This window comes from Brachionichthys hirsutus, chromosome 1 (genome assembly GCF_040956055.1).
Source record: "Brachionichthys hirsutus isolate HB-005 chromosome 1, CSIRO-AGI_Bhir_v1, whole genome shotgun sequence".
Lineage (NCBI taxonomy): Eukaryota > Metazoa > Chordata > Actinopteri > Lophiiformes > Brachionichthyidae > Brachionichthys > Brachionichthys hirsutus.
This window is the reverse complement of record NC_090897.1, coordinates 9,267,742-9,292,464: the sequence shown is the minus strand read 5'-3', so window position 1 is coordinate 9,292,464 and position 24,723 is coordinate 9,267,742. Positions and strand designations below refer to the sequence as shown.

The following is a 24,723-nucleotide window of genomic DNA, read 5'->3' as shown; positions in this document are numbered from 1 at the left end:
CTGTGAATTTAGGAAGTAGATCTGACACTGGAAAACCAAACCAACCACCCGATGTTGCCATGATGCCTTTCCTACGGTAAGTTTGTTTCTGTTCTGTTGTTTATTTATGTTAGGAATCTGTGGAAAGTATTGCGTCCCAACCATATCCTAGTAAAATACATTAAGGTAGCTAGATTGCTGGGCAAAGCCCAAATATTGACTGGATACATTTCAGTAAATCATATGGCATAACTTGGAAGACAGAACAATAAAATTATAAAATGACAACTCTAAAGTGTTTGGGGCAAAATGTGGCAAACCAAATAACCGTCCAGTATTTTTCAGGTCTGAATAATGAAGGCTTCTTTAAGATATTAAGTTCATTAAAAATTACATATGTTAAAAAAAAAAGTTTTTTTAAAATTGTCAATAACCAGGCCAGTCCACATGCAGGGGCCGTCTGAGCACATAAATTGTAAACTTCATGATGCAAATGACTTAGCCATATACTGGTACTATGAGCTATAAATAATCAGAATTAGAATCAGAAGTAGTTTATTGCCATTGTCAATGAGGGTTCACTGACTAGGAATGTTTCTCGGTGAAGTCGTGCTACATGTAACAGTAATGACAAAATACAAAAAACATACAAATACAGACACATCTCAAAACAGCAGCATCGGGAGTGGATACACAAACAATTTTTTCCAAAGTCATTCAGTGTATGCCCATTGCAACTGTTAATATGTCTATTTCAGAGTGCCGCAAAACTGCCCACGGACATACAAGCTGATGGCTGTTGATCCTGATGATGACCAAGTTCGCTGCAGATATGGAAATATCCAAAATGTTGAGTGCAGCAAGTGCGATCAACCTTCAGGTTTCACTTTAATTGAGGTCAGTTTAAAAATCCTAATGCATTGTTCGAATCTGGATTGATACCTCATATAACTTGCAATTTTTTTACGTTGACACTTTTTTTACTAGGACACTTGCACATTACACTACATCTACGCAACTGCTGACTTCAGAGTTCATGGATTTGAGATGGTGGTGGAAGATTTCCCACAACGTATAATCACTTGGTCCGACACTGATGGATCCCAGTCTATCAGGACTCCACTTAGAAAGGAACACACCCGACAGACACGGACAACTCGCGTCTTATCAGGAACGTTCACAACAACAAACATGGGAGCAAACACATCACCAAACATGGGAACAAACACATCACCAAACATGGAAACAAACACAGCACCAAACATGGGAACAAACACAGCCCCAAACATGGGAGCAAACACAGCACCAAACATGGGAGCAAACACAGCACCAAACATGGGAACAAACACAGCACCAAACATGGGAGCAAACACAGCCCCAAACATGGGAGCAAACACAGCACCAAACATGGGAGCAAACACAGCACCAAACATGGGAACAAACACAGCACCAAACATGGGAACAAACACAGCACCAAACATGGGAAGAAACACAGCACCAAACATGGGAGCAAACACAGCACCAAACATGGGAGCAAACACAGCACCAAACATGGGAACAAACACAGCACCAAACATGGGAACAAACACAGCACCAAACATGGGAGCAAACACAGCACCAAACATGGGAGCAAACACAGCACCAAACATGGGAGCAAACACAGCACCAAACATGGGAAGAAACACACCAACAATCACCGCAACAGCTACAAGGACATCTTCCACCGTCTCCCCTCTCAGTAAACTGCCGTTGCAATTCTCCTTTCTAGGTAAGTCAGGTTTCACCTGCCCAAATCACTGTCTGACCCACTTTTTCTCTCAGGCAATCCACACTTTGTCACATTAACCCAAATGCTCTGATGTTGGACTGCTTTCGTTGGGCTGAAACATCAATGCATGCTTCAGCAGTAATGTAATGTAACTTGTGGCTCTACATTCACTGCACCTAAGTTCAAACTCCAACTCCAACTCCAACTCCAACTTAATATTAATATATATTGATTTTGTATTACATTGGGAATTTCAGCTGCTTTTCTTTAAACTCCAGTGGACCCACCTGTTCCCTCATGTCAGGAGGGACTCTACTTGCCAAAGTTGGTGTACCCAACGCCTGATAATGGAGTGCGCATCAAAGCAGAGGTCAACAAACAAATGACGATAACAATTAAAGTGCTAGTTACAAATGCAAGGTAAGTGAGAACCATGATGACAGTTGTGGCAAGTCGGACAGCATTAGCATTGATGAAGAAATGTGTCTTGTTTTCATACAGATTATTTGATGTCATCATGAATGGACCATTCAATATCTCCAAGCACAAAACCGCACATGACGAGTTTGTCATTAGGTGGATGCCTACACCACATGACCTGGGACGTCAATTACCCCTCTGCTTTGTTGCTGAATCAGTGATGGGGTGAGCTGAGGGTACATTGAGGGGTCACGGGAGTTGCTGGAGCCTATCCCAGCTTGGTATGGGCGAGAGGCGCGGTACACCCCGAATGCGTTGCCAGCTCATCATGGGGCCACAGACAGACAACCATTCACACACATTCATACACACTACTTACAATTTAAAGTAATCATGCAAAATGTCTTCTGGATCTGATCGAGAATGAGGTCAGGAAAAATTCTGACATCTTAACATTAAAATGGAATTTGTGAGGGTTGCTATGGTGACTTTTGCTGCAGGTTGACACCCGGCACAGCTACGGTGGCATTGTTGAACTCAACAAGATGCACCAGTTACACCCATCTCACCTAATCAGCTCCTGCCTCTCTGGACAGTTCTCTGCCAGAATATCCTCTCTGTATCATCAGTATTTTATTTCAAATAAGTGTTGAATAAATATCTCAAATGCCATCTTCTAAATTTTTTTTTGAGTAGTAGTGCTTTCACTGGATGAAGGTTTGTGGGATGCACAAATGAAAAATTGTCAGATCAGACGTTTACCATAAATAAAGATTTCACAGAATATCATATATCCACTTTTATTTTTGCACGAGCAGATAGATATATGAAGCTCATTTCTCGTGTCCTATAAGATACCGTGAATCATGAGTAAGATGCTCACATTTCAATAGATATGTTTGTTTGTAGACCTCGGAGAATTTAAATGTTAATCAGCATTTACTGATCACTTCCAGGTCTTCCGTCTATCAGTCTGAGATGAGGTGTGTTTTGGTGGATATCATCAAGGAAAAAGGTGAGTCAAAATCCTACTTTTATGGCCAATGTCCACAGTTTGTAGTGTGACTACAACAGTAATCACCAATACTATTCTATAATATGGCTATATAAATAGGCTACATTCCGGTTGTAAAATGTCATGTCAACACTGTTTAGAGGTCTGGGCAGCACATTAGCCCAGGGGTACGCTCTGTTGCCTCACAGCAAGAAGGTCACGGGTTCAAATCCGACCGGTGGTGGGACGTGGATAAGGTGACGTGGTTATGCTAAATTGCCCATAAGTGTGAATGTGTGTCCCTGCAATGAACTGGCAACTTGTCTGTTGACTGCTGGAATAGGCTCCAGCATGACCCGCGAGTTCAGCCTGACCGATCCTGCTGGAGATTCCCATCTATATAAGCTTGATTAGTTAGTGTATAATCATAATCATCTCATGTTCATGGTAAAAAAAAAAGAAGTAACAAATTCATGTTACATTGCTTAAGGCAGTTTTATTATACAATATCTTTAAGATACATTTTCTGATATATGTGTAAAAATAAACTCAAAATAAATCTCTTCTCTAGTGAAATCCATGGTAATTTGCAGTGAGTCCACAATGGCAGTGGTGATTGAAAAATCATCAATTCCGAAGATCAACGAGAATCATTTGCAGCTCAATGACGCCACTAACACAGCCTGCAGACTTCACTCAAACAGCACTAAAGTCTTCGCTATAATTCCCCTCAGCAGCTGTGGCACTCAGATCGAGGTATCACTACCGGCCGTGCTCTTCTCTTGACTTTGCTCAATCTTTTCTTTGTACTTAATATATAAATAACTTTTTACTCTGCAGGAAGATAATGACAACCTATTTTTCAAGAACGAAGTCACTGTGGTTGACAATGCCAGTGCTGTGATCACCAGGAAAACATTGCTAGAAGTGCAGTTCTCTTGCCAGTACCCCAAAAGGGGCAATGTGACAATGGGCTACACAGCCCACAGAAGAAAAGTCACGGTGGAGGAACTAGGCTTTGGCACATTCACCTATCAGTTTGAATTCTACAATGATAACCAGTACAAATCAATGATTGATCCAAATTCATACCCTCTTGAGTATGAAATAGGTACAAAGATTTACATGCAGATAGAGGTCGCCTCATCAGTCAACAACACAGAGCTGTTTGTGGAGTCCTGCATAGCTGCACCATACGACAACCCAAACTATCCGACATCTTACTCTATCATTGACAATGGGTAGGTAAGAATACCCCCAGTAGCCACAGAGAACATTAAATATGTTTCATGAGTGTGATGAGTGTCAGGGCTTTCCATCCAGTCAGCGTTTGCTTCTATTATCTGCCTGTTTGCCACACATATAAACACAGATCAACTTAAAAAACACAGTGAGTGAAAAGAAAATGTTTTTAGCTTCAGAAGTAAAAAGGTTTAGTTTGGCTGTGAACCTGCAGGCCACACAGAAACATCACGTGGGCCTAATGTGTTCCTTATGCCATACATTGCATAGGTGTGATTTAGAGACACTGCTATAGTCCAAGGAACTCCACCGTATTTATTGAAGATGACACACCAACAGGCTAGTGGTAAACAAGTGGTCAGTGTAATTGGTCAAGCAAAATCATACTTTGTTTGAAGGTTGACTTCAGGGACATGTGTGGTTAATCTCTATCAATTAATGTGCACAGCCTCATGTCTGACGCCCAAAAATCAGTACCAACTACCTGTTCTTTTGCTCTAGGTGTAGTACAGATTCGACTGTTCAAATCTATGAGCCTGCCAAAGATACACAGTTCCAGTTCAGCATGGAGGCCTTCAAGTTCATCGGCATGTTTGACCAGGTGAATAGATTATTATTTGGTAAGGTTGGAGGTAGTTACTGTAAATGTTTCTGTGATTATCTCAGATTGCTTCGTAAATGTAGGTCAAATTCATGTTTTTTGCCAAGTAGTGGCAAAATGTAAAATAAATGGGGTGGGTATAAGTGCACAGGAATACAGGTGAAACAAGGTTATGTTCACTACTACTGGTAAAACAGAAACGAAAATACACAAGACAGAAAATTGCAAGGAATGGTCAATGCATTCATAATAATCAGGCCAGATCAACTGTGATCTGAGCTACTGTGATACTTACGGCATTTAATGCAAACACATGCTGCCTGAGTTCACCATTTTATGTAATTGAATTGCATTTTTTTTCTGAACATACGGTAGTTAAGCTCTTGTTGTGCTACCAAAATTAAGTGTCCTCCAAAATCCCTCTTTTAGCCTCTGAAAAGTGGCCAGTGAGGCATAAGAATAGTAACACTTTGACATAACTAGCAGATGTTGGTAGCTAACTCAATGACAAACAAAATCAGCTGGATGCCAGTTAATGACATTCTGTTGTGTTCAGGTATACATCAGTTGTTCAGTCCTTATGTGTGAAGAAAGGAACCCCAACACCAGGTGCTCAAAGGGATGCACCTCGTCATCCCAGTCAACAAATTTGATCCATCGTAGACAAAAGAGAGCAACTGTCAGCCAGAGTTCACGGCATTTTGTGTCCCAAGGTCCTCTCCGCTTAAGAAGATCAGCCCGAAGCTCAGGTATTTAAGCAAAAAGTGTTTTCTGAAGCGCACACCATCTTGTTTGAGCCCAAATTCAAACTATGCTTCCCTTTCCTCCAGAAATAAACTTGAATCTGAACCTGGTACTCCCGGCTGGATGTCTCCTTGCAGCGGTTGGCATCATCAGTGCTGTGGTCATGTACAAAGCCAAAATGTCAAAGTTCAAATACCAGCTCTTGTCCACATCTGAAAATTAGTGTGAGAGCGAGAAGAAGAAGAAGTACAATTTCTTAATCTCTTAGTCAATCATAATCGAAATCATATAAAGATTATCAGTTATTCTTTTGTCAGATGTCATCATTACAAGTCAAAGCATTAAATGGATCAATAAAGACATACTGTAAATCCTCTTGGGCATGTGATTGCTTTTGTCTAAATGAAATAAATAAAATGAATAGCTAGAAAATAAGCATTTTATTTTTTATGAACTGTATAGTGTGCTTTATGTCAAGGTAAGGGGTTGCGCTCTAGTCTGGGTGGGGTGTAATTCAAATGCATTGATGTCAGCATCTGATATAATTAATTATATTAAAAGTTTCAAAATGTTATGCACAATCATGAATACCGGTAAGCTTGTGTTTTCCTTTTTATCCAAAAAAAAAAAAAAATGCCGTTTGGAAACAAGCGTCTTGTGGGTTTGCCGGAGGGATAATTTATGACCTTTTCTTGTCCTTTATGAATTTTCAATACAAATCGTGTTGTGCTTATACACCACAAGATGGTGCAACATTATCTCTGTTGTGAGTCCAACATCATTTTTTTCCCCAAAGTTTTTTGTTTTGTTTTGTTTTTATCAGCAATTACGTCTGTAACACTTCATGTACGTCACTCAAGTTAGTGGTTGAAAATTGGGAGAGCTGAATTAGCTGCAAGGCTGTATTGTACCACTAAGGAAAAGCTAACTAGGTCAGTCTGCCTTTTCCTTTAAAGCTGTACATGAGTGGAATTCCATCCCAGTAACTGTCAGAAATCAGGATATCTATAATGTATTAAAATTTAAACTTAAGAAATGGCTCATTAGCTCACAGTCTTGTCACTACTGAAAAAACTCTGCTGTTTGTGTTGTTGTTGTTTACTTGTTGTCATCTGCTGCTGTTTGGCTGCTCGCAGTTTTAAAATGTCTACTAATTGTGTATCATGTGCTTCATAAAGGATAAGTCTTGAGACATCATGTTTTAGTATGACTTTAATTTTTATTTATTGTATACATATATATATATATATATTCATATATTTAGGGTGACTTAGAAGATCTGTCCAGGGACAACGGATGAAAAATAACCTTTTGACTAATTCTGGCACATTTAATGAAATGCTTATTAATGTGCACTGTCCCTGTTAAATAAACGAATAAAATAAGTAAACAAAAATATTACATAATAAAAGCAATGGAAAACAAATAACTGATGAAAATCCGGGTGGCATTTTTTACTTGATTAATTCCCCAAAGGGTCCTGCCTTTCCCTTTCCTCCTGCTTCCAATCTGGGAAGTGCTGCTCTGTTCCATCGGAGTTCCAGGTTAGAGAAAAGTGCCTGCGAGGCTGCGAGGCTGCGGCAGTGAACGCACCATTGGCTGTCCCGACTGCCGTGGCTGGCAGGCAGTGGCGACAGGGAAGGACCGGGCTGAGAGACTTTTGCTGGAATTGCCGAGAGAAGGAACTGAAGCGAATGGAATATACGTCTCTTTTGTCGTTTGGACTTTATACTCGGACCGCAACCTGGTAAAGGTTCAATTTTAGCAGGAAGTTTTTTGAGTCCAGCAGCGATGTGGTGACGCGACTCCATCGAATCGATTGGAAGCTAACGTTAGCTTGATAGCAGCAGCGCTACTTGATAGGTTAATCATTTAAGCAAAAGCTTTGCATAAATATTTAAGATTTTTAGAAACTGATTTTCGCATTTCTGGCAACAAAGCATAAATCGTTATGAGATAGTGTAACGTTACTTACTTTAATATGAGGCAGGGTTTATGTAAATGGTATATAAAACTAACAAGTGTTAGCTACCTAGCTGGCTAGTAGCAAACGCTCGACTATAAACTGACTCCAAGCCAAAGAACTCTGCTTCAAGTTAGCTAACACGACACAAGCTACAAAGGTTTCCACGTCACACAACTGTATCAAAACGTCCGTCTGTAGTGAATCCTTGCATTTATTGCGTTTAACTTTATTATGGAGGATGGCTCTTTATTTTGACAACAAAGACACTTTACTTCCAAATCCAGATATGCAATCATCGAATCACCAGCTGACTTAATGCTAGCTTGCTAACGTCGGGTTAGCCGGCCAAACTTGGGATACTGCCCCCTGCTCACTTTATGTGCTGTGAGACCATTCAGAAATTATTATTTTTTTCTCAATATAGAAGATCCTTTCTCTTCCTTTTATGTGTCCAAGCCCCGGAGCGGAATTTGTATGACTGGATATTTGTGAAGTACAAGTAAGGCTGTAACATAAATTGGAGTAGCCTACTTTTGCTTTTCGTCATAAAAATAACGTGGATTACGAAGAAAGTTGGGATAACTACCGTATTCTTCAAAGGTGAGTTACAGATTTGTTCAGGCGTGAATTTCTGTTTCGTGTCCGAGCTTTGATGTTTCCAGATGTGTGTGACTAACGCTGAATTGTTGATTTAGTGTTTGTTTTTATTTTTCGCGTAAGGACCATGGAGAATCTGACACATAGTAGTTTGTTAGTGTGATGCAGATTCCAAGTTGTAAATAATATCTCGAATGAAATGTGCTTGATGCATCTGGATTTGTTTCTCCACCCCTCTGCTTTTGTTTCACTTAATGAAATACATAGTGTAATCAGTGGTTAAGTAGTTAATTATAATAATAATTCAAGTGTTCTACCTTCAGACTCTGGTTTTTTTTACGTTTTGACGTAAAGGATGACTGGATTTACCATCTGTTACTCCCTCATGGATGCTGCGTGACCCTCCCCCTAATAAACATCGCTGAGCCTGCGTGGCTTGACCTCGATATGGAGAATATGGAGAATTCATGTTGCCTCTTGTAAATCAGGTTACATTTGTCTCATTCCTCTAAAAACAATGCTTTTCTTGTAAGTGGAGTTAATCACTTAACAAGACAATGTTCTTGTCTTGTTAATTTGTTTGGAAGTGGTCCGGTACAGCAGCTTTTGAACACAATTGTTGAGCGTTGGTTGCATTTATTCAATAACGGTACAGCCTGAAAGCAAATGGCGTTTGACATCTCTATGCAAAGAATAAGGGGTGTCTCTGGGTGCCGCTGAGTTTCTACTGGACTGGTTGCAATGTGTAAACGGTTTGTTCCTTGCAGGTATGTTAAATCACAATTCTTAGGTTTCTGTCGAGTCCTCTATTCACAATGCCTCAGCGCCTCCCTTGGTGCAGAGCATGTTTATAATTCCCTCGACTTTTGTGGCCAGATGCTGCATGACACAAAAAGCTTCAGACAGCATATAGTTGAAAGCAAAATTATTCAAGCCCTGTTTTATATTAGTTAAGGGTCCATTCTAAATGATGATATTGGTCAGCTGATTGCAATAACGCTCACACAAGAACAGCCTGTCTGTAATAAACAGACCAGTTTCTTCATGGATATTTTTGATAACAGTACACTAGCTGTGTCATAATTTTCATACTCTTGGGAGTGGTTTGTGAAATAGTGAAACTTGTTTGTCATGGGACTGCCTTAAATGTCAGCTGATTGAGTATTTTGTTTTTGCAGCATCAGGCGTTTCCAACCCTTGCCAGAGTTTAGGCACATTTCTCCTATTTAGTCTTCCTCCAGACACAGCACTGACTAATTCCTTCTTTTTTTTTTTGTCACTGAGCTACAGAATAGCATATAACCTTCTCTGTCTTATCGAAATGTTTTTTATTGCCATCAATCCAACTCCTCAAATATCTGGAGGAAACTGTCTGGATTATGCAAGATAGTTTCAATATGATCACTGATTGTTATTGCTAAGGAATTATTAGGTGTACTAACCCTTAAATTGATTGAATGTTGCCATTCATCGCATGGCAAGTATCTGGTTTTCCTGTCGAATCTTTTTCCTTCATCTGTCACATTTGACACAATGCCCTGTCCAAAATGTTGTTGCAGATGATGTGCGAGGTGATGCCGACTATCAGCGAAGCCGAAGGGCCTGCCGGGGGTGGCAGCAGCGGCCGTCGTGGTTCCGGCTCCCCACTGCAGTCCGACTCAGAGGGTCACTTTGAGTCGCTGATGGTTTCCATGCTGGAAGAAAGGGATCGTCTTCTTGACACTCTGAGAGAGACTCAGGAGAATCTGGGCTTGACCCAGGGCAAACTGCACGAAGTCAGCCATGAACGGGACTCACTGCAGAGACAACTTAACACTGCTTTGCCACAGGTGAGTGAGAGGGACCAATATTTATCCTATAAAGAGAATCCAGCTTTACATTGAGTGTCATTACCTTTTGCAATATACACAGGTCTTACACAAACATTGTATGCAATTTAAACAAAGTAATACCAGTGCACTATGGAAGGTCTTCTCCTCATAATACTGCTACTACTACTTTCATTTCAATCCTTTATTTATACTCGAAGGGCATTGAGGTTTCCCTCATTTACAATGACGTCGAGTTTACAACGAGACTAGCAGATGTTACTACTGCTACTTGCTTGCTCGCTGCCTCTGTTTTCGCTTGGTGACATACGAATATAATTTGTTCCTGGACCGAGCTCGTAACTCAAATCACTCGTATGCCAAATCAGTTTTTCCCCATATAAAAGAACTGAAAACAATTTAATCCGTTCCGGCCGTTTAAAAACACTCAAATCAACGCACACGCATACACAATATAATAAATCATATATTGTATTACTGTAATATAAAATGTGATATTGTTATGAGGTTTAGCTTCAAGACAGACGATAGCGCCAACAGCGGCATGTAGTGCGGAGGAGGAGGATGAGGGGGGGGGGGTCTGACAGTATACTTTATACAGTAATTGTACCTTGCATGTACATTTACAGAAACTTAGACATTATAGTTACGCCTTTGGAAGGCTTTGTGTTCTTGATAGCATCCTTCTGTTGGACGATTGTGCATATCATGTATTCATAGGTGCCAAGTGCCAATTGATGCAGTTTTGGTTAAAAATGCATTTTGTATTCATAGTGAAGATGCCTCTTATTTTCATGGCTTGGAAATAGTATTTTGTTAAGTGTGCATTAGGGAACCATGAGACAGACGCTGAGTGATCACATGTGAACGTACAGACTGGTTGTAAAATCAAAGAGGTCTGAAGATTGAACATAGAAACTGGAGCAGATTACACATTGCTCTAAGACAAGTGATGGCATACAGCTTTGTGTTGTCAGATTCTGAGAACTGATGTTAACAACACAAGGCTGCCATTTGCAGCCCCGAAAACTACGTCAATGGGTAAATCATTCAGGCACTGTTAGTACTCTGATTCATTCAGCTGACACTCAGTGCATTCAGATAAAAAATACACAAAGGTTACGTGAAGGATTCACTACCAATTAAGTCATTGGTTTTTTTAGACGTTGAATTGATAACAGCTACGGCAATAATCCATCTTGTGTTTACGAATAAGATTTCCCGTTTTTCTTGTATGCATATTTTTTGTTTCGGCCGCAGGGATTAGCGCCAAATTTAAACATAATCTGGATATATTTATAAACTCAAGACAAAATGAAGCTAAATAGGAATGGAGATTATTCATCAGCACAATGATATTCTTCCAATCTTAAGAAAAGCTGATCTGTGTAGGTCGTGAGGCCAGAGAAGGTAGGTGAAGGGGAGGTGACTTTTCTGCCGTGTTCCTTTCCTCCCCGGTGAGAGTATCCTTGGAGTGGAATGCATGAACATTCCAGGTTAGCTTGCTCACACATCAGCAGCTTTTTCAAACTCCACTTGTGCACTTTCGACTGCATATTGATTCTATTTTTGGTCTGTTTATTTGCCTTATGTGTTCTGCACAGGATTCATTGGTTTCCCACAACACATCTTGTCATGCGTGTTTCTCATTGACTCAAGCTTTGATGTGTGCCCAGATTGATTTCTTTAGCAATCCACTTTAAGAGCCCACACGTTGTGGAAATTTCTGTGCTTCTGTATAAGCCAAGGCATGTAATATTTTTTGCTTGAAGTTGGCTTCGCTGGGTGTGTGTGTGTGTTTTTGCATCTGCTGGCAGTGAATTTCCAGCTGGTTACAGCCGCTGTGATGATTGTGAAGAAGAGGCGGTGGTAAGCTACATGCTTGATGTGGCATCATTTAATTTTGACAAACACATGGCCAGGGGATCCGCTTTACGAGACTGCGCTCTACTTCTAACTTATTTTGTAGAAAATAAAAGCATCAAGGAAAGGGCCACATAGTTGACAGCATTAAAGACATACAATGTCTTTTTCTTGGCTGTCCTGTTGTCAAACTCCGTTTGAGTAACGGGGCTGTCAGAGCACACGGATAAGTGCATTGACAATTTGTGAAGGACCTTCTCGTGTTGCCGACTTCCACTTTCTGATGATGATATTTTGTTTTTAGTGTGATGTTTACTTGGATGTATTACCTAAAAGAACCTAGACAAACGTTTGCCGTGTTCACCTCACTCTGGCTCACCATTTAGATTACTCTAGTTCATCTTCAGCTACTCATTTACTGTTTGTTTGATGAGAAAAGACAAATCCTTTCTGTGTGACTGCAATCACTTTCCTCTTGTGATCTGATTCACTTTTTGTTGAGCAAATACAGCAGTAATTTCTCTTGCAGATAGAATTTATTGCCGCTGCAGGCCAAGAAGCTCATGGCAAGGTCTGAGTGCCAGCGGTGTCTGTCACACTGCAGCAATAAGGGATACAGGCGACCTCTTGTAATCAGACAGCCTGTGCCCTGGCCTGACAGGGCCCCCGAGTCTCTGCATTGAAACTGTATGGCATTAATGCTATTCTCTCCAGTGCTTCCCCATGTTTGGGAGGCCTGGCAGGCCACCAGGCAAACAAACATTATATGGCAAAATTAGTCAAATATTGATTCATTTGAAAATAATCCTTTTGAATATGTCAACTAGACAACCGAATCCATCAAAGTGTGCCTGAGATAACTTCAGAGTTAATTTCCTGACTGCTTTTAGTCCAGAGACAAATTCCCCCTGACATCATCTGACAGCTCCACAGTTGTAGCAATGCCTTTATCAGAGTACCAGCATTATCAGTAAGGATGCCAGCTCAATTCATTAATGATTTTCTTAGCTAATATTGATTCATCCATCCAGGACTGGTAAACTTGAACAGAATAGTTTTAATTCACTTTGTGTAATGGGTTTTTATTTATTGTTTTATGTTCTTTAATAAATTGATCCTAGTGAACAGTACTGTGATCATAAACCTGAGTGTGTCGTAGCTTCAGGTGCGGGTGAAAGAATGAAATAAAATCCAGTAAGGCTGGTTTGAATAATGGATTCTAGCCATCTGTCACTAATGGACAGCCTCTCATCTCAGATACCACTAGCAATATAGTTTATAATTCACAACAGCTCTGTAGTCTGTTCTGCCTTTGTTTAAAAATGTAATTAGAAATCTTGAGCTTTGGTACTTTTGAAACTACCAAATGTGGATATTGCATCATTTTGAATATGTGGTATTGAAACAGTGTCTTGTTTAAGTGTCAATACGATTGACTTACAATTTAATCATACTTTAAAAAAAGAGTCAAGTCATATTTTTCTCATGAGTTCTACAGCGCTGTATTATTGCACTGAATACAAGTGGCACCACGGCCTGAATGGAGAGTGCACCGTTGCAAGACTCAGACAAAGACTGACTTGTTCCATACAGTGACATCAAAGTGACAGCGTGCAAGTGTTTCCTTTTGCCAGGTGTGAGCTCAATTACAAGCTTTAAGGGAGCATGCACAAATGAAGTCAGGGAAGTGAAGTTCATGAAGTTCAGATCAACCTATGCTAAGTAAGTTTATACTCTTCAACTCCCAAGCTTTGCCAACTAACCTCCCGAGCACACGATTCCTTTCCTTTTGCATGGCAGGAGGTTGGTTTTGAGCAACTAATTAAATTAACAGCCATTAGAAATTGTTAAATTATTCAGCATCTTTGAAATAATTGTCAGGCAGTGTTATTCTAAAAAGTTGTATTATGGCTGTCAAGATAATGAAATTTTTGCTGATTGTTATACAAATAATGATGATTGATGGTCTAATTGGCTTCTATTAAATGTGTGATTAGTCTTAAGACTAATCACAGATCAATAGCCATTTATTAGGATTGTCATGTTTATAGTTACTCTGGTCTGAAAGTATTAGACAAGCACAAACAGACCTACTGCTGTTGCCCTCTGTCCAGTTCAGACTCGTGGGTGGGGTTGGGGGATAATTTTACTGCTACCCTTTCGATCACTTCCAAGTTGTCTGACTGTCCTTTTTAATTTGGCTTTAAACTAAATTGTACCCACAGAATTGGTGTGCTGTTTTTGCCACTGAATTATCTTTGATGGTCATGTAGTTCAATGCTCATCTAAAAGTGATGTATAGATAACTGATTAGTAGATAATTATTTATTCAGAGAAGTGGACATTTAGATGGATGTCTAAAACCTCTGGGTCAGGTTTATTTACAGCCGGTGTAAAGGACTGTTACACAGCCTGTTGATCAGGGCAGAATATCTGTGCTGACCAAGAGTAATACATTTTTGAGCAGCCTAGTTGGGACAGGGTCAAGTTGATGGCTTTTTGGTTTAGAATATGAAGGCAGGTTCAGCGGAAGAGAAGCCATACACATGTATGGACTACAGCTGATGGCATTTCCTACGTCTGAAGATAAGTTAAAATCACTTGAGAGCAGGAAGTGATTACTTTTGTTTCTAAAAAATTTAATTTTGTGGAAGCTTTTTAGAAGCTAATAAAGTAATTACTGCAGAGGGTTTTTAGATTTATTAGTCTGTTTTGGCATCGCTAAAGGCCTTACAATAAGTTTTAAGCCTGTCTGCCAGGCTTTCCCTACCATTTGTGACTGTGTATGTAGCACAACACCATTTTTTGTTCAAGTTTTTGCACTGTTTGTTTTACGTTATGTATTTTTGGGGGAAAAATATGAAGCCAGACATCTTAAACTGGACATGATGATGGAGCCTCAATTAAAGAGGCTTCAGGAAAAGGTTCAGCCGCCTCCCTTAGATTGGCCTTTTTCCATGTCTGTGTGTTCGGGTAGCAGTGTAAGCATCTCTGTAATAGAGCCATTGTGGCATCTAATTAGTTTTTGTCAATGAGTCTTCCTTCTACAGGAGAACAGATGCCCTCCGCACAAGTGTCAGATTTCACTGCATCTTTATTCCGATGTCAGTTCCAAATACAGCACAGTCTGGTGTTAGACAGTAAGAACTTATTCTCAAGGCAGTTTTTAAGCTGGATGCTGATTTGGTAGGAACTACCTACTGCCTATTTTGATTACAAGCAAATTACTAAAGAAGGATTCTCTTCTGCTTCAGGTGGGAGCAAGCACTTTCACTCCCAGATGAAGGAACTTAATTCTCAAATTAAAATAATTCTTAAACCCTTTAGTCGCTAGCTATAGAAAGTCCACAACCGCTTAATGCTTCTGTTTGTGAGCACTGAATGAAAACCAAATCTTGCGTGGATGATGAGTTAAAGGCTGATAAATGGTGGATTGAGGCATAGAAGAGTCTTAATGTTGCTGTACAACTCAACCTCAACCTCGCCGTATGCACTGGAATGCGGGAAGTAAGACACTCTGTAATTACCCCTGGGCCCGCCTCTCATGGTCTCTCATTGGCTAGCCCAGAGTGGAGACCATGATCGTAGCCAATAGCAAACTCCCACTGACTCTTTTAGGATCTGTGCCAGGCACTGGAAAAGCTCAGAGGCTGGAGTAAAGGGAGAGGAGAATAGTTGTATAAGCTCCAGCCCCAGCCCCCTCCCTGAAACATAGCAAGATGGCTCATTGGTCTGGGTTCCTGTGCTAGCTTTTGCAGGGCAAATAATCATCATGGAACATTCTTTAGGTCCAACCACGTGTGTAGACCATAAAACCTTTGTGTGTGTGTGTGCGCGTGTGTTCAAGGAGAACCTGTTATACAGTTATTATTATTATTATGATAGTAATTTCCTCAAACCAATTGTAGAGCTTTACACCAGAACAGAGTAGCAGCATTCTCTCAAACAAGTGAAGAATATGATGACTGGCTGTTGAACTAAAAAAAGCAACTGGAAAAACAAACCATTCTTTTCAACTTGCATAGCCCTAATCCAAGTCCCCAGAAGACCATGTTTACGTGCCAAATTGATTTGAAAAGAGGTTACTGACAATGTTTTCATTATACCTTTGTCAAATCGGGATTTAATAAAAATAAAAATAAAGTTAGACAAGTTATTTATCCCACAAAGAAAAATTAGTTCTCTGCAAGTCAGTCATCCCCGAGAAGCGGTGTCGTCTTTGCAGTGTTTTTTCAGTATCTTGCTCTACTTGAGGGGACCAGGGATTGAAACACCTAAGATCTGATAAATGGTTGATCACTCCTGCCACCTGCACCCCAAACATAGGGTTGCTATTTATGATCCATCCATTACACATGCACATAACTGGTTTGGTAAGGGCATTGTTTAACCACATCTTCTCAAGAAATGCCAGACAAAATACTATGAACATTTCACATAACTGCTTTCCTTACTCTTTGCGTGCTTTTATGTTGCTCTGTGTTTAATCTGTTCTGATAGCGACTGTGGTCGCTAAGTCTTTCCAGTTGCGGGGGCATCTGTGTTCTTGGACAGCTCTCAACTTTTTTTAAGCAAAGGTTACATTTACTGTATTTCTGCATTTCTATTCTAGGAGTTTGCTGCGCTAACAAAGGAGGTGAATGTGTGCCGGGAACAGCTTCTTGAAAAGGAGGAAGAAATTGCAGAGCTGAAGGCTGAAAGAAACAACACACGGGTTTGTGTAACACCCAGAGACACACAGATACTATGCCGGTCAAGTCACAGGACAGCAATCAAAGTGTTTTACCTCATATACTATCACCCCTGATGATGAGTGAGTATTTCTGTACAGGAGGTCAGATCCCTGCATGTTTATGTTCTGGGTATAAGTTAATTATAGGTATAGCCTTTGTCCCACTACCCAAACCATTGTCAAGTAATCAATTTTACTACCTGTAAAATGTATGAAATGCATCTACCATCAGCAATTACTTTGTTAATGCAGCTGTTTGTGCTGAGCAGGACTGTAACACAGCTTAGTGTATTTTTGAGGCAGTAGCATCTGTGACTCTGACTTGACTCCACTTCTGTACACTTTGCATAGAAGAGTCTCCTACATACGTAACACGTCAGTGGTTCAAAATCCAAGAGGAACAGATAAAGAAAGCATAACCTATGCATTAAAAAGTACATTTAGTTGAAGTTATAACACGTCCCATGAGGTCAGCTAGAATTGCAGCACTGTGTGAGCAAAACAATTACCAATTGCATGTCTGTCCAATTTTTTTAAGATATTACATGATGACTACCATATAAAATAAAACATTAACCGAAACTGTATAAGAATCGATGCTCTGCTTGTGAGACTGGTGATACCAAATTGTATTAATATTTTCTGGCACCTGAATTCCAGCCTGTCTTTCTCTTGTGCATTCAGCTGCTGTTGGAGCACCTGGAGTGCCTGGTGTCTCGCCATGAGCGGAGCCTGAGGATGACTGTGGTGAAGAGACAAGCTCAGTCTCCAGCAGGAGTATCCAGTGAAGTGGAGGTCCTCAAAGCCCTTAAGTCACTTTTCGAACACCACAAAGCCCTTGACGAGAAGGTTAGAATTTTTGTCTGCTTCTTACTGTACATGTCATTCAGTGAATTACAGATTTTTTAATGAAATGGGGGAGACAGAAATGTATACAGTTCAGCAGGTTTAAAAAATACACACTATTTTTTGCATATGTTTTCTAGGTGAGAGAGCGACTTCGCGTTGCCTTGGAAAGATGCAGCGCATTAGAGGAACAGCTCACTTTGTCACACAAAGAAGTAAGCAAGCATAAAATAAATGCAACCCTAAACTGTAGCCGTCTGTATGAATTATGAATATTGATTTGTAGCTTTTGGATTATTTTAACAACAAAAACTCTACAGTGTGTTTTCAAATGAAACTAAAACCTTCACAAAACAAATTAGTTATTTTTTGTTCTCCACAAGTGAAACATGCATACCGGTAAGTACCATATTAAGTCAAACAAAAGGTATATATTATAAGGGAGTATAAAAAACAAGGGCCTTTGCCCCCTCCAAAAGTTGTTCGCAGAAAAAAAAAAGAGAAAGATCCCACAGCGTAGATCAACTCAAATAACTCCCCTGAAAACTAATGTTAGGTAACAGGTAAAGTCAGCTGACCCCCATCTGGAACTATTCATAATGTATAAGCGATGTATCTCTTTATACTGTGTTTTCATGTAATGTAGGAATATTTACCAGAATTGTTTTTCATGATTAGTATACATACACCTAGTAGTAGATGATACATTTATCATTTAACAGTGAACTGAAATCTGCTATAGAAACAGGTGGTTCCCTTTATTTCTATTTTATTCTTAAAGAGGTTACTTGTAGATTTTTATATTTGAAACAAGTCAAGAGTGATTCAAATAAGTTAATTTATAACTGTTTCATTATCACTGTTTATCATCACCAACATCTGAATTGCAGGTAGTGTAGATATCGCACCTTTTTATTGTAACATTTCATAATTAATTGCATGCTTGTCTGAATGATTGATGTGCTCCATGTGCTCTTTTTTCTGTTTTCACACAATCTGAATGGAGAGTTGGTTTGTCGTGCAGCTAAGCTCTTATATTTGTTCAACAGATAGGATTTTCTTGTGATGCAGTCATTTTACAAAACAGTATCCCCACTGGCTTTACGGACAAGAAATCAACCACTCTTGTGTAAATGCTTGCGAAGGGACCGAGTCCTCTGTGTGCTGAATAGGATTAAGATTGACAAAATGCCCAGGGGATGTTGGAGAAGTGTCCTAGATTTCCTCTTTGATTCATGTACACCACTTTATTCTACTGTCATCTTTTGTTCCTGGGAATCAGCCCGGGATACACGAGCACACCAGCACACATCAAATCAACCACTCGCCACTGCATGCTTTTATTAGTAACCTTACTTCCCAAGGCAAGGCAGCTTTTTGCTGCTTTGTTTTCTTACTCTTAGGCCATGTAGCATGAAGTATTATAGACTACAGCTTATATATTTGAATTTTGTAACCAGAATAGTTGTGGTTTGAACCATATGGACTTCAAACTACTCTCCTTTCTCGGTGGCCTGTCTCAACACGCTGTAGAAGACTTGGAGAAATAACACATATTATATAAGGAGGCAAACTAGTTTTGTGTTCTTGGTTAAGTGGTTAACCAGATACATTTTTAGGTTCTCATCACCAGGAGATTAATGACTTGAGAGAGAGAGAGAGGGTAACAAACTGGTGTGTCCTCTAGTTGGTTTACCTCAGGGAACAGAACTGCCTGAAGAGAGGGCTGGCAGATGGAACGAGCGAGGTCAACCACAACTCTGAAAACACACCCAGCACTAACGGCAAGGTGAGGATACTCAACAGTATACCGGTCGGTGGCATTTCTGATGTGTGAAAATTTGGATTCAAAGGCCACAGCTGCTTGTCTGTGACAAGTGTCTTACGCTTGTTCAGTCGATGAAAGAAAATCTGATCTAAATAAACTCGGCATGTTTCCGAGTGACCAATTTGAATAAGCATATTAAGATACGTCAAATCTGTTGGTGTCCGAAGTCGCACATAATAATACTTCATAGACTACAAGTTACGTAATACGCACCAGTTGTCCTAACATTTCTGATTCATGAGGATGATTATGTGAAAACTGTTGAACCAGTAGAACAACAGAGAAATCTGTGGTGTGGCCTGCATCATATGACAGAGAGGAGGACAGCCATACAGGAAAATATGGATCTGAACAGTCAAATAATATACAAATTCTGATGGCATATACAGATGTGCACTGTATACAGTAGAGCTATCAACATTGTCTGTTTATTGCCGTCATGATCCACTATTTAAATTAAAATCTTTACCATTCAACTCCTCTGTTTAACCAGTCTGGTCTAATCTGGATTATAGAGCTTCATACAGCATCCCTTCAGAACTAGACTAGGCACATACTCGCTGCAGAACAGAGAGCTGCTTCTTGTCCGCTTGTGAAATGCACCATGCTCTGCCTTCTGGAATCACAATCATTGTCCAGAAGGGCTAGTAGCAGTTCTGGCGGCGACGTCATTCCCATGGATTAACTTCCATTCTGGTCTTTTTGCCTCTTTTTGCATCAAGATGATGTTTAAAGGTCAATCAGTTCACTGCGAGAATTATATTTTTATTTAAGGGAGGTGAATTCAACATTGTGTAGGTGTAACTGCTACATGCTACATCCACAGCGGTCGTCCGATGGATCATTGAGTCAAGAGGAGGAGTCGGGGCCTGCATTCGGGAAGGCTGGTGAGCTCCAGGAGGTAGTGGACCGTCAAACGGCTGATCTGGGCCAGATGAAGGAGCGCATGGCTGCTATGGTCTCAAGAATCAGTGAACTAGAGGAGGACTTGGACACAGCTCGGAAGGACCTCATCAAGTCGGAAGACATGAACACACGTGTACAGAGAGACCTGAGAGAGGTAGATCAGCCAGACATTGATCTCCTAAATATATTTCTTCGAAATATTTTCCCTTCAATTTACATCGCATTTCATCGAAAAAGCTTTGCTCATGTTCAGGGCTACAATGATGCTTGTGTTCTGTGTGTGTGTGTGTGTGCGTGTGTGCGCAGTCCAAGGCTCAGAAGGAGGACATGGAGGAGAGGATCACCACCCTAGAAAAGCGCTACCTGGCGGCTCAGCGGGAGGCGACCTCTGTCCATGATCTCAATGACAAATTGGAGAATGAAGTAGCCAATAAGGAGTCTCTCTTCAGACAAGTAGGTCCCATACTCCGTTTCTGAATAGTAAATACATAATAGGAGTCAACGAAGATTGCAGCTGTCTGTCCACGATTTTCTGCTAATGTTAGCTTGAATAATGTTTTAACCTGCAGGATTTAATATCAGATGTCTCATCACAACACTCACGTCTACACATACCCACATGTCTGACTAAACGCCGTTAGTGTTTGTGTTGATTCTGGTGTTTCAGTGTCGAGCTTGTCTGCCAGCGGGAAGTCCCTGCTGCTCTCAGACACCTGCTCATGATTTCCTGCTGTAATCACACACTGACCTCCGCAGCAGGCACTGAATGAGGCCTCAAAGACACTGGCTTGTTTCTTTACCTACATTCACTGGGATGGAGATGTCCCTCTCCTCTTCCTTTACGGGTTCTATCTGTCTTTGTGTAGTTATGAAGGCTGTCTTCCTCACTTCCTGCCCTCCACAGTGCTTCTAACCCCCTCCCTCTCCTTCCAGGTTTATTCATTGCCAGTCTCATCAAATTGTGGAAGTCGAAGCAAACTATGAGGCCATGGTGTTGCATGGACTTAAAATTCTTCTTCTTTCGTCTTGTCCCATCAGGGGTTGCAACAGCAAATCGACTTTTTCAACTTCACCCCGTCCTTTGCATCGTCCTCTCAACGCCAGCCACTTTCATGTCCTCCCTCACTTCGTCCATGTATCTTCTCCTGGGTCGACCTCTAGCCCTGTTCCCTGGCAGTTCCATCTGCAACATCCTTCTACCGATATAGTCCCTGTCTCTCCTCTGGACATGTCCAAACCATCAAAGCCTGGTCTCTCTGACCTCATCGCCAAAACGTCTAACCTTCACTGTCCCTCTTATTGCCTCGTTTCTAATCCGATCCAACCTGGTCAACATTTAAAATGCTTCTTATTAAATGTTTGCTCTTGGCTTGTTTGTTGTAGACGGAGGACAGAAACCGGCAACTCCAGGAGAAGCTGGAGCTGGCCGAACAGAAGCTACAGCAGACCATCCGCAAGGCAGAGACTCTGCCTGAGGTGGAAGCAGAGCTAGCCCAGAGAGTCGCTGCCCTCACAAAGGTACCAGCAGCACCCATCCAATGCCCATCTACCTGTTAAGCCTCCTCTGTTTGTTTTATCATCACATTTCCAAATGTTAAATTCTGGAATTGAGATTTAATGAAATACTAAATGCATGTGTACATGTTGATATTTATGAGAGGCCTTTGAAAATCCTTAATTTCATTACTTTGCGTTAACTAACTTTAATCTTAATACAAGCATGCATTGACCGTTAGCACATGCAGCAGAGGTTTGCGATTAGATCCTTTACATTGCAACCATCAAACTCCCTGCGGAAGCTGCAAAGGACGCCATTGTTTATGTTACTCCAAATATCCACGGGGACTTATTTTTAGAGATTGGCTGATGTTATTGTCCATTTATAGTTCGAGTCTTAGTCTCGGACAGCACAGGCTGGAGCTGAACCTGCACCAGCAATTTAGCACCTTATTAGTGTTGAAACTGGCTTGTACCACTTTTGAGCTACTTCAGTTATTGTACATGTGCAGTGAAGGCCAATTTGCTTCCGTTCAGGTATCACTGATAGATGCCCTTCATGATCTTGCCATGTACCCTTGACTGCTACTACAAGATAGGGAAATGGTCTTCACAGTCCGTGGAGAAAGATGCTTTTAGACGGGACCTTTCCTCCAGCTTGATGAACAAAGTAGACAAACAACTGGTCAGAAAGACACACACATTCGGCACAGTCTTTGCTATGCATAATGCATAATAGGATGAAGGGAATGCAACAAGCCAACCCCAGATGAAAAAGGAGGAGAAGAGAAGCTTACAGGCTATAGAGCTATGACGTTAGGGATAACCTTGGCCAAATCTGAGGCATTCAGTTATAAAGTAACCTTGAGTCCATCGGAAGTAAACCGAGTACAAGAGCGATGAACAGATAATAAATGAAGGTTGCCCACCCTGCTTAGCAAAGATCAAGGTGAGAAATGATGCCATACATTATGTTGTATGAAAGATGTTTCATATTTATAGGCTGAGTATCGGTAGGTTCAAATGGAGGCCCATTCAGAGCCAAGACCCAGGAAGGGGATCACTGTATCAAAGCTACTGTTGTGCCACCAGTTACAGAGTATGAAGCCAAATAATAACCTAATTGTGGAGAAGGAGAGGCCCTCGTCCAGCAGCTCCTTAAAGGATGACAGGACATCCAAAATAGAGCTCTGAAATGACAGTACTGTTCGACATCCACTTATAGGTACACACCAGTAAGGATGCCATCCCTGTACTGTCGATGGATGCCTAAATTTTCTTTCTTTTTTTAAATCATTCCTCCTTTTTAGGCTGAGGAACGCCATGGTAATGTGGAGGAGAGACTGAGGCAGATGGAGGCCCAGTTGGAGGAGAAGAACCAGGAACTACTCAGGGTGAGAGGAGGAGAAATCTGCTGACTTATGTGTTTTACGCTGTTTACTTTATTGTGATGTCATATTTCTGCATATACAGGCACGCCAGCGAGAGAAGATGAATGAGGAGCACAACAAGCGTCTGTCTGAGACAGTGGACAAGCTCCTTTCAGAGTCCAATGAGAGACTCCAACTTCACCTCAAAGAGCGAATGTCCGCGCTGGAGGATAAGGTGAGTGACACAGATGCTTTTCAGAGGTGTGATGATTTATACTTGGAATGTGTATTTGCTGCAAGCTAATTTATTTGTTTGATGTTATATTTGCTTCAAAGGTTTTGGCACGTAGCCCTCTAAAGTGTGAATCTACTGCAGAAAGTTTTTTTTTTCCCAATAATAAATATATTCAAGTCATCTGTCCTGTATTTTCTTTTGTTAGTTCTATTGCCGATAACAAAAACATGTGCAGTGGATGTCTTTTCCATTATTGTGCAGCCCTAGTATTGGTATCTTAGTATTGATATATTTTGTCATGGTGCATACTTAGAAGTTCAGGCCACATATTTATCAGCATGCCAGATTCTTTCAATTTTTTTCTGTCTGCTTTCAGAATTCCCTGATCAGAGAACTGGATCATACCAAGAAATTAATCGAAGAGTCTCACCATGAGAAAGTGAGGAGGTTTTCATTGAGTTTAGATACTTTTTTTGCTTCCAATGCTTGAGCAGTGATATTCTTATCCTTTTTTGCCACAGAATTTTATCACCAGCTAATGACAATTATCTGTGAATGTTGTGTGCTATAGGAGCAGCTTTTGATTCGGATTGAAACCATGAAGGCAGAGAATGAGCAGGGAGGGAGCAGGAGCAACTCCTTACTACATGGGTGAGACACTTAGCTGGTTTAAGCTTGAACCGGTGAACTCTGGGCTTTCTGATTGTTTTAGCATATGGTTTTCCAGGTGGTCTCAGCTGGGCAGCACTCCAGATTTCAGGTATCCAGTTTCAGCTTCATCAATGATGGACAATAACTCAGAAAATTTCGGCAGTGCTCTTGTTTTGAGACGACCCCAAAAAGGACGGATGGCAGCATTGCTGGACGAGCCGTCGAAGGTGAGATCCAAGCCGATCAGCCATTGGTGTATTAACAGTTAAATGAAAATTAGTTACTATAGATTCACAAGATGTGATTTTAGCATTTTTTTAATGTAATGTTAAAATGAAATAATTTGTGTCCACATTTGTCCACTCTTTTTACAAAGAAAGATTTCTATTTCTATTAGTTTTTTGAAAATTAAGAAAAATCTTTCCCACTTTGGAATAAATAAATTAACTATAAAGGACTTTTTTTTTGCCCATTTTCCCCTTCTCTTTTTGTTCCTGTCAAATTTTTCGGTTCTCTCTGACAATATTTCCTTCTCTGTTTTTTTCTGCTTGCTTCTCTGGACTTCAGCGACATGTAAGTCAGAGTGGTGAAGATAACAATGAAACAGCATCTGTTTCATACATTAATGACATGCTTGAGTATACCACTGACAAAA

At 40.6% G+C, this 24,723-nt stretch overlaps 1 protein-coding gene and 1 pseudogene across 1 annotated transcript in view; both read left to right on the top strand.

Annotated features, from left to right (window-relative positions):
• The first annotated feature begins 1,650 nt into the window (after positions 1–1,650).
• LOC137895903 (ZP domain-containing protein-like) lies at positions 1,651–5,971 on the top strand (annotated as a pseudogene).
• A 2,212-nt stretch (positions 5,972–8,183) lies between these two features.
• Positions 8,184–24,723, top strand: part of ppfia1 (PTPRF interacting protein alpha 1) — a 31,640-nt gene continuing 15,100 nt past the window's right edge. Inside the window, exons 1-15 of the mRNA XM_068739534.1 lie at positions 8,184–8,314; positions 9,871–10,140; positions 16,616–16,717; positions 17,420–17,584; positions 17,722–17,796; positions 19,269–19,370; positions 20,236–20,469; positions 20,622–20,768; positions 21,699–21,833; positions 23,123–23,206; positions 23,286–23,417; positions 23,794–23,856; positions 23,989–24,068; positions 24,145–24,295; positions 24,636–24,641. Of these exons, the coding sequence (XP_068595635.1) occupies positions 9,871–10,140; positions 16,616–16,717; positions 17,420–17,584; positions 17,722–17,796; positions 19,269–19,370; positions 20,236–20,469; positions 20,622–20,768; positions 21,699–21,833; positions 23,123–23,206; positions 23,286–23,417; positions 23,794–23,856; positions 23,989–24,068; positions 24,145–24,295; positions 24,636–24,641 (1,746 nt within the window). The 5' untranslated portion in view covers positions 8,184–8,314. The remainder of the gene's footprint in view (positions 8,315–9,870; positions 10,141–16,615; positions 16,718–17,419; positions 17,585–17,721; positions 17,797–19,268; positions 19,371–20,235; positions 20,470–20,621; positions 20,769–21,698; positions 21,834–23,122; positions 23,207–23,285; positions 23,418–23,793; positions 23,857–23,988; positions 24,069–24,144; positions 24,296–24,635; positions 24,642–24,723) is intronic.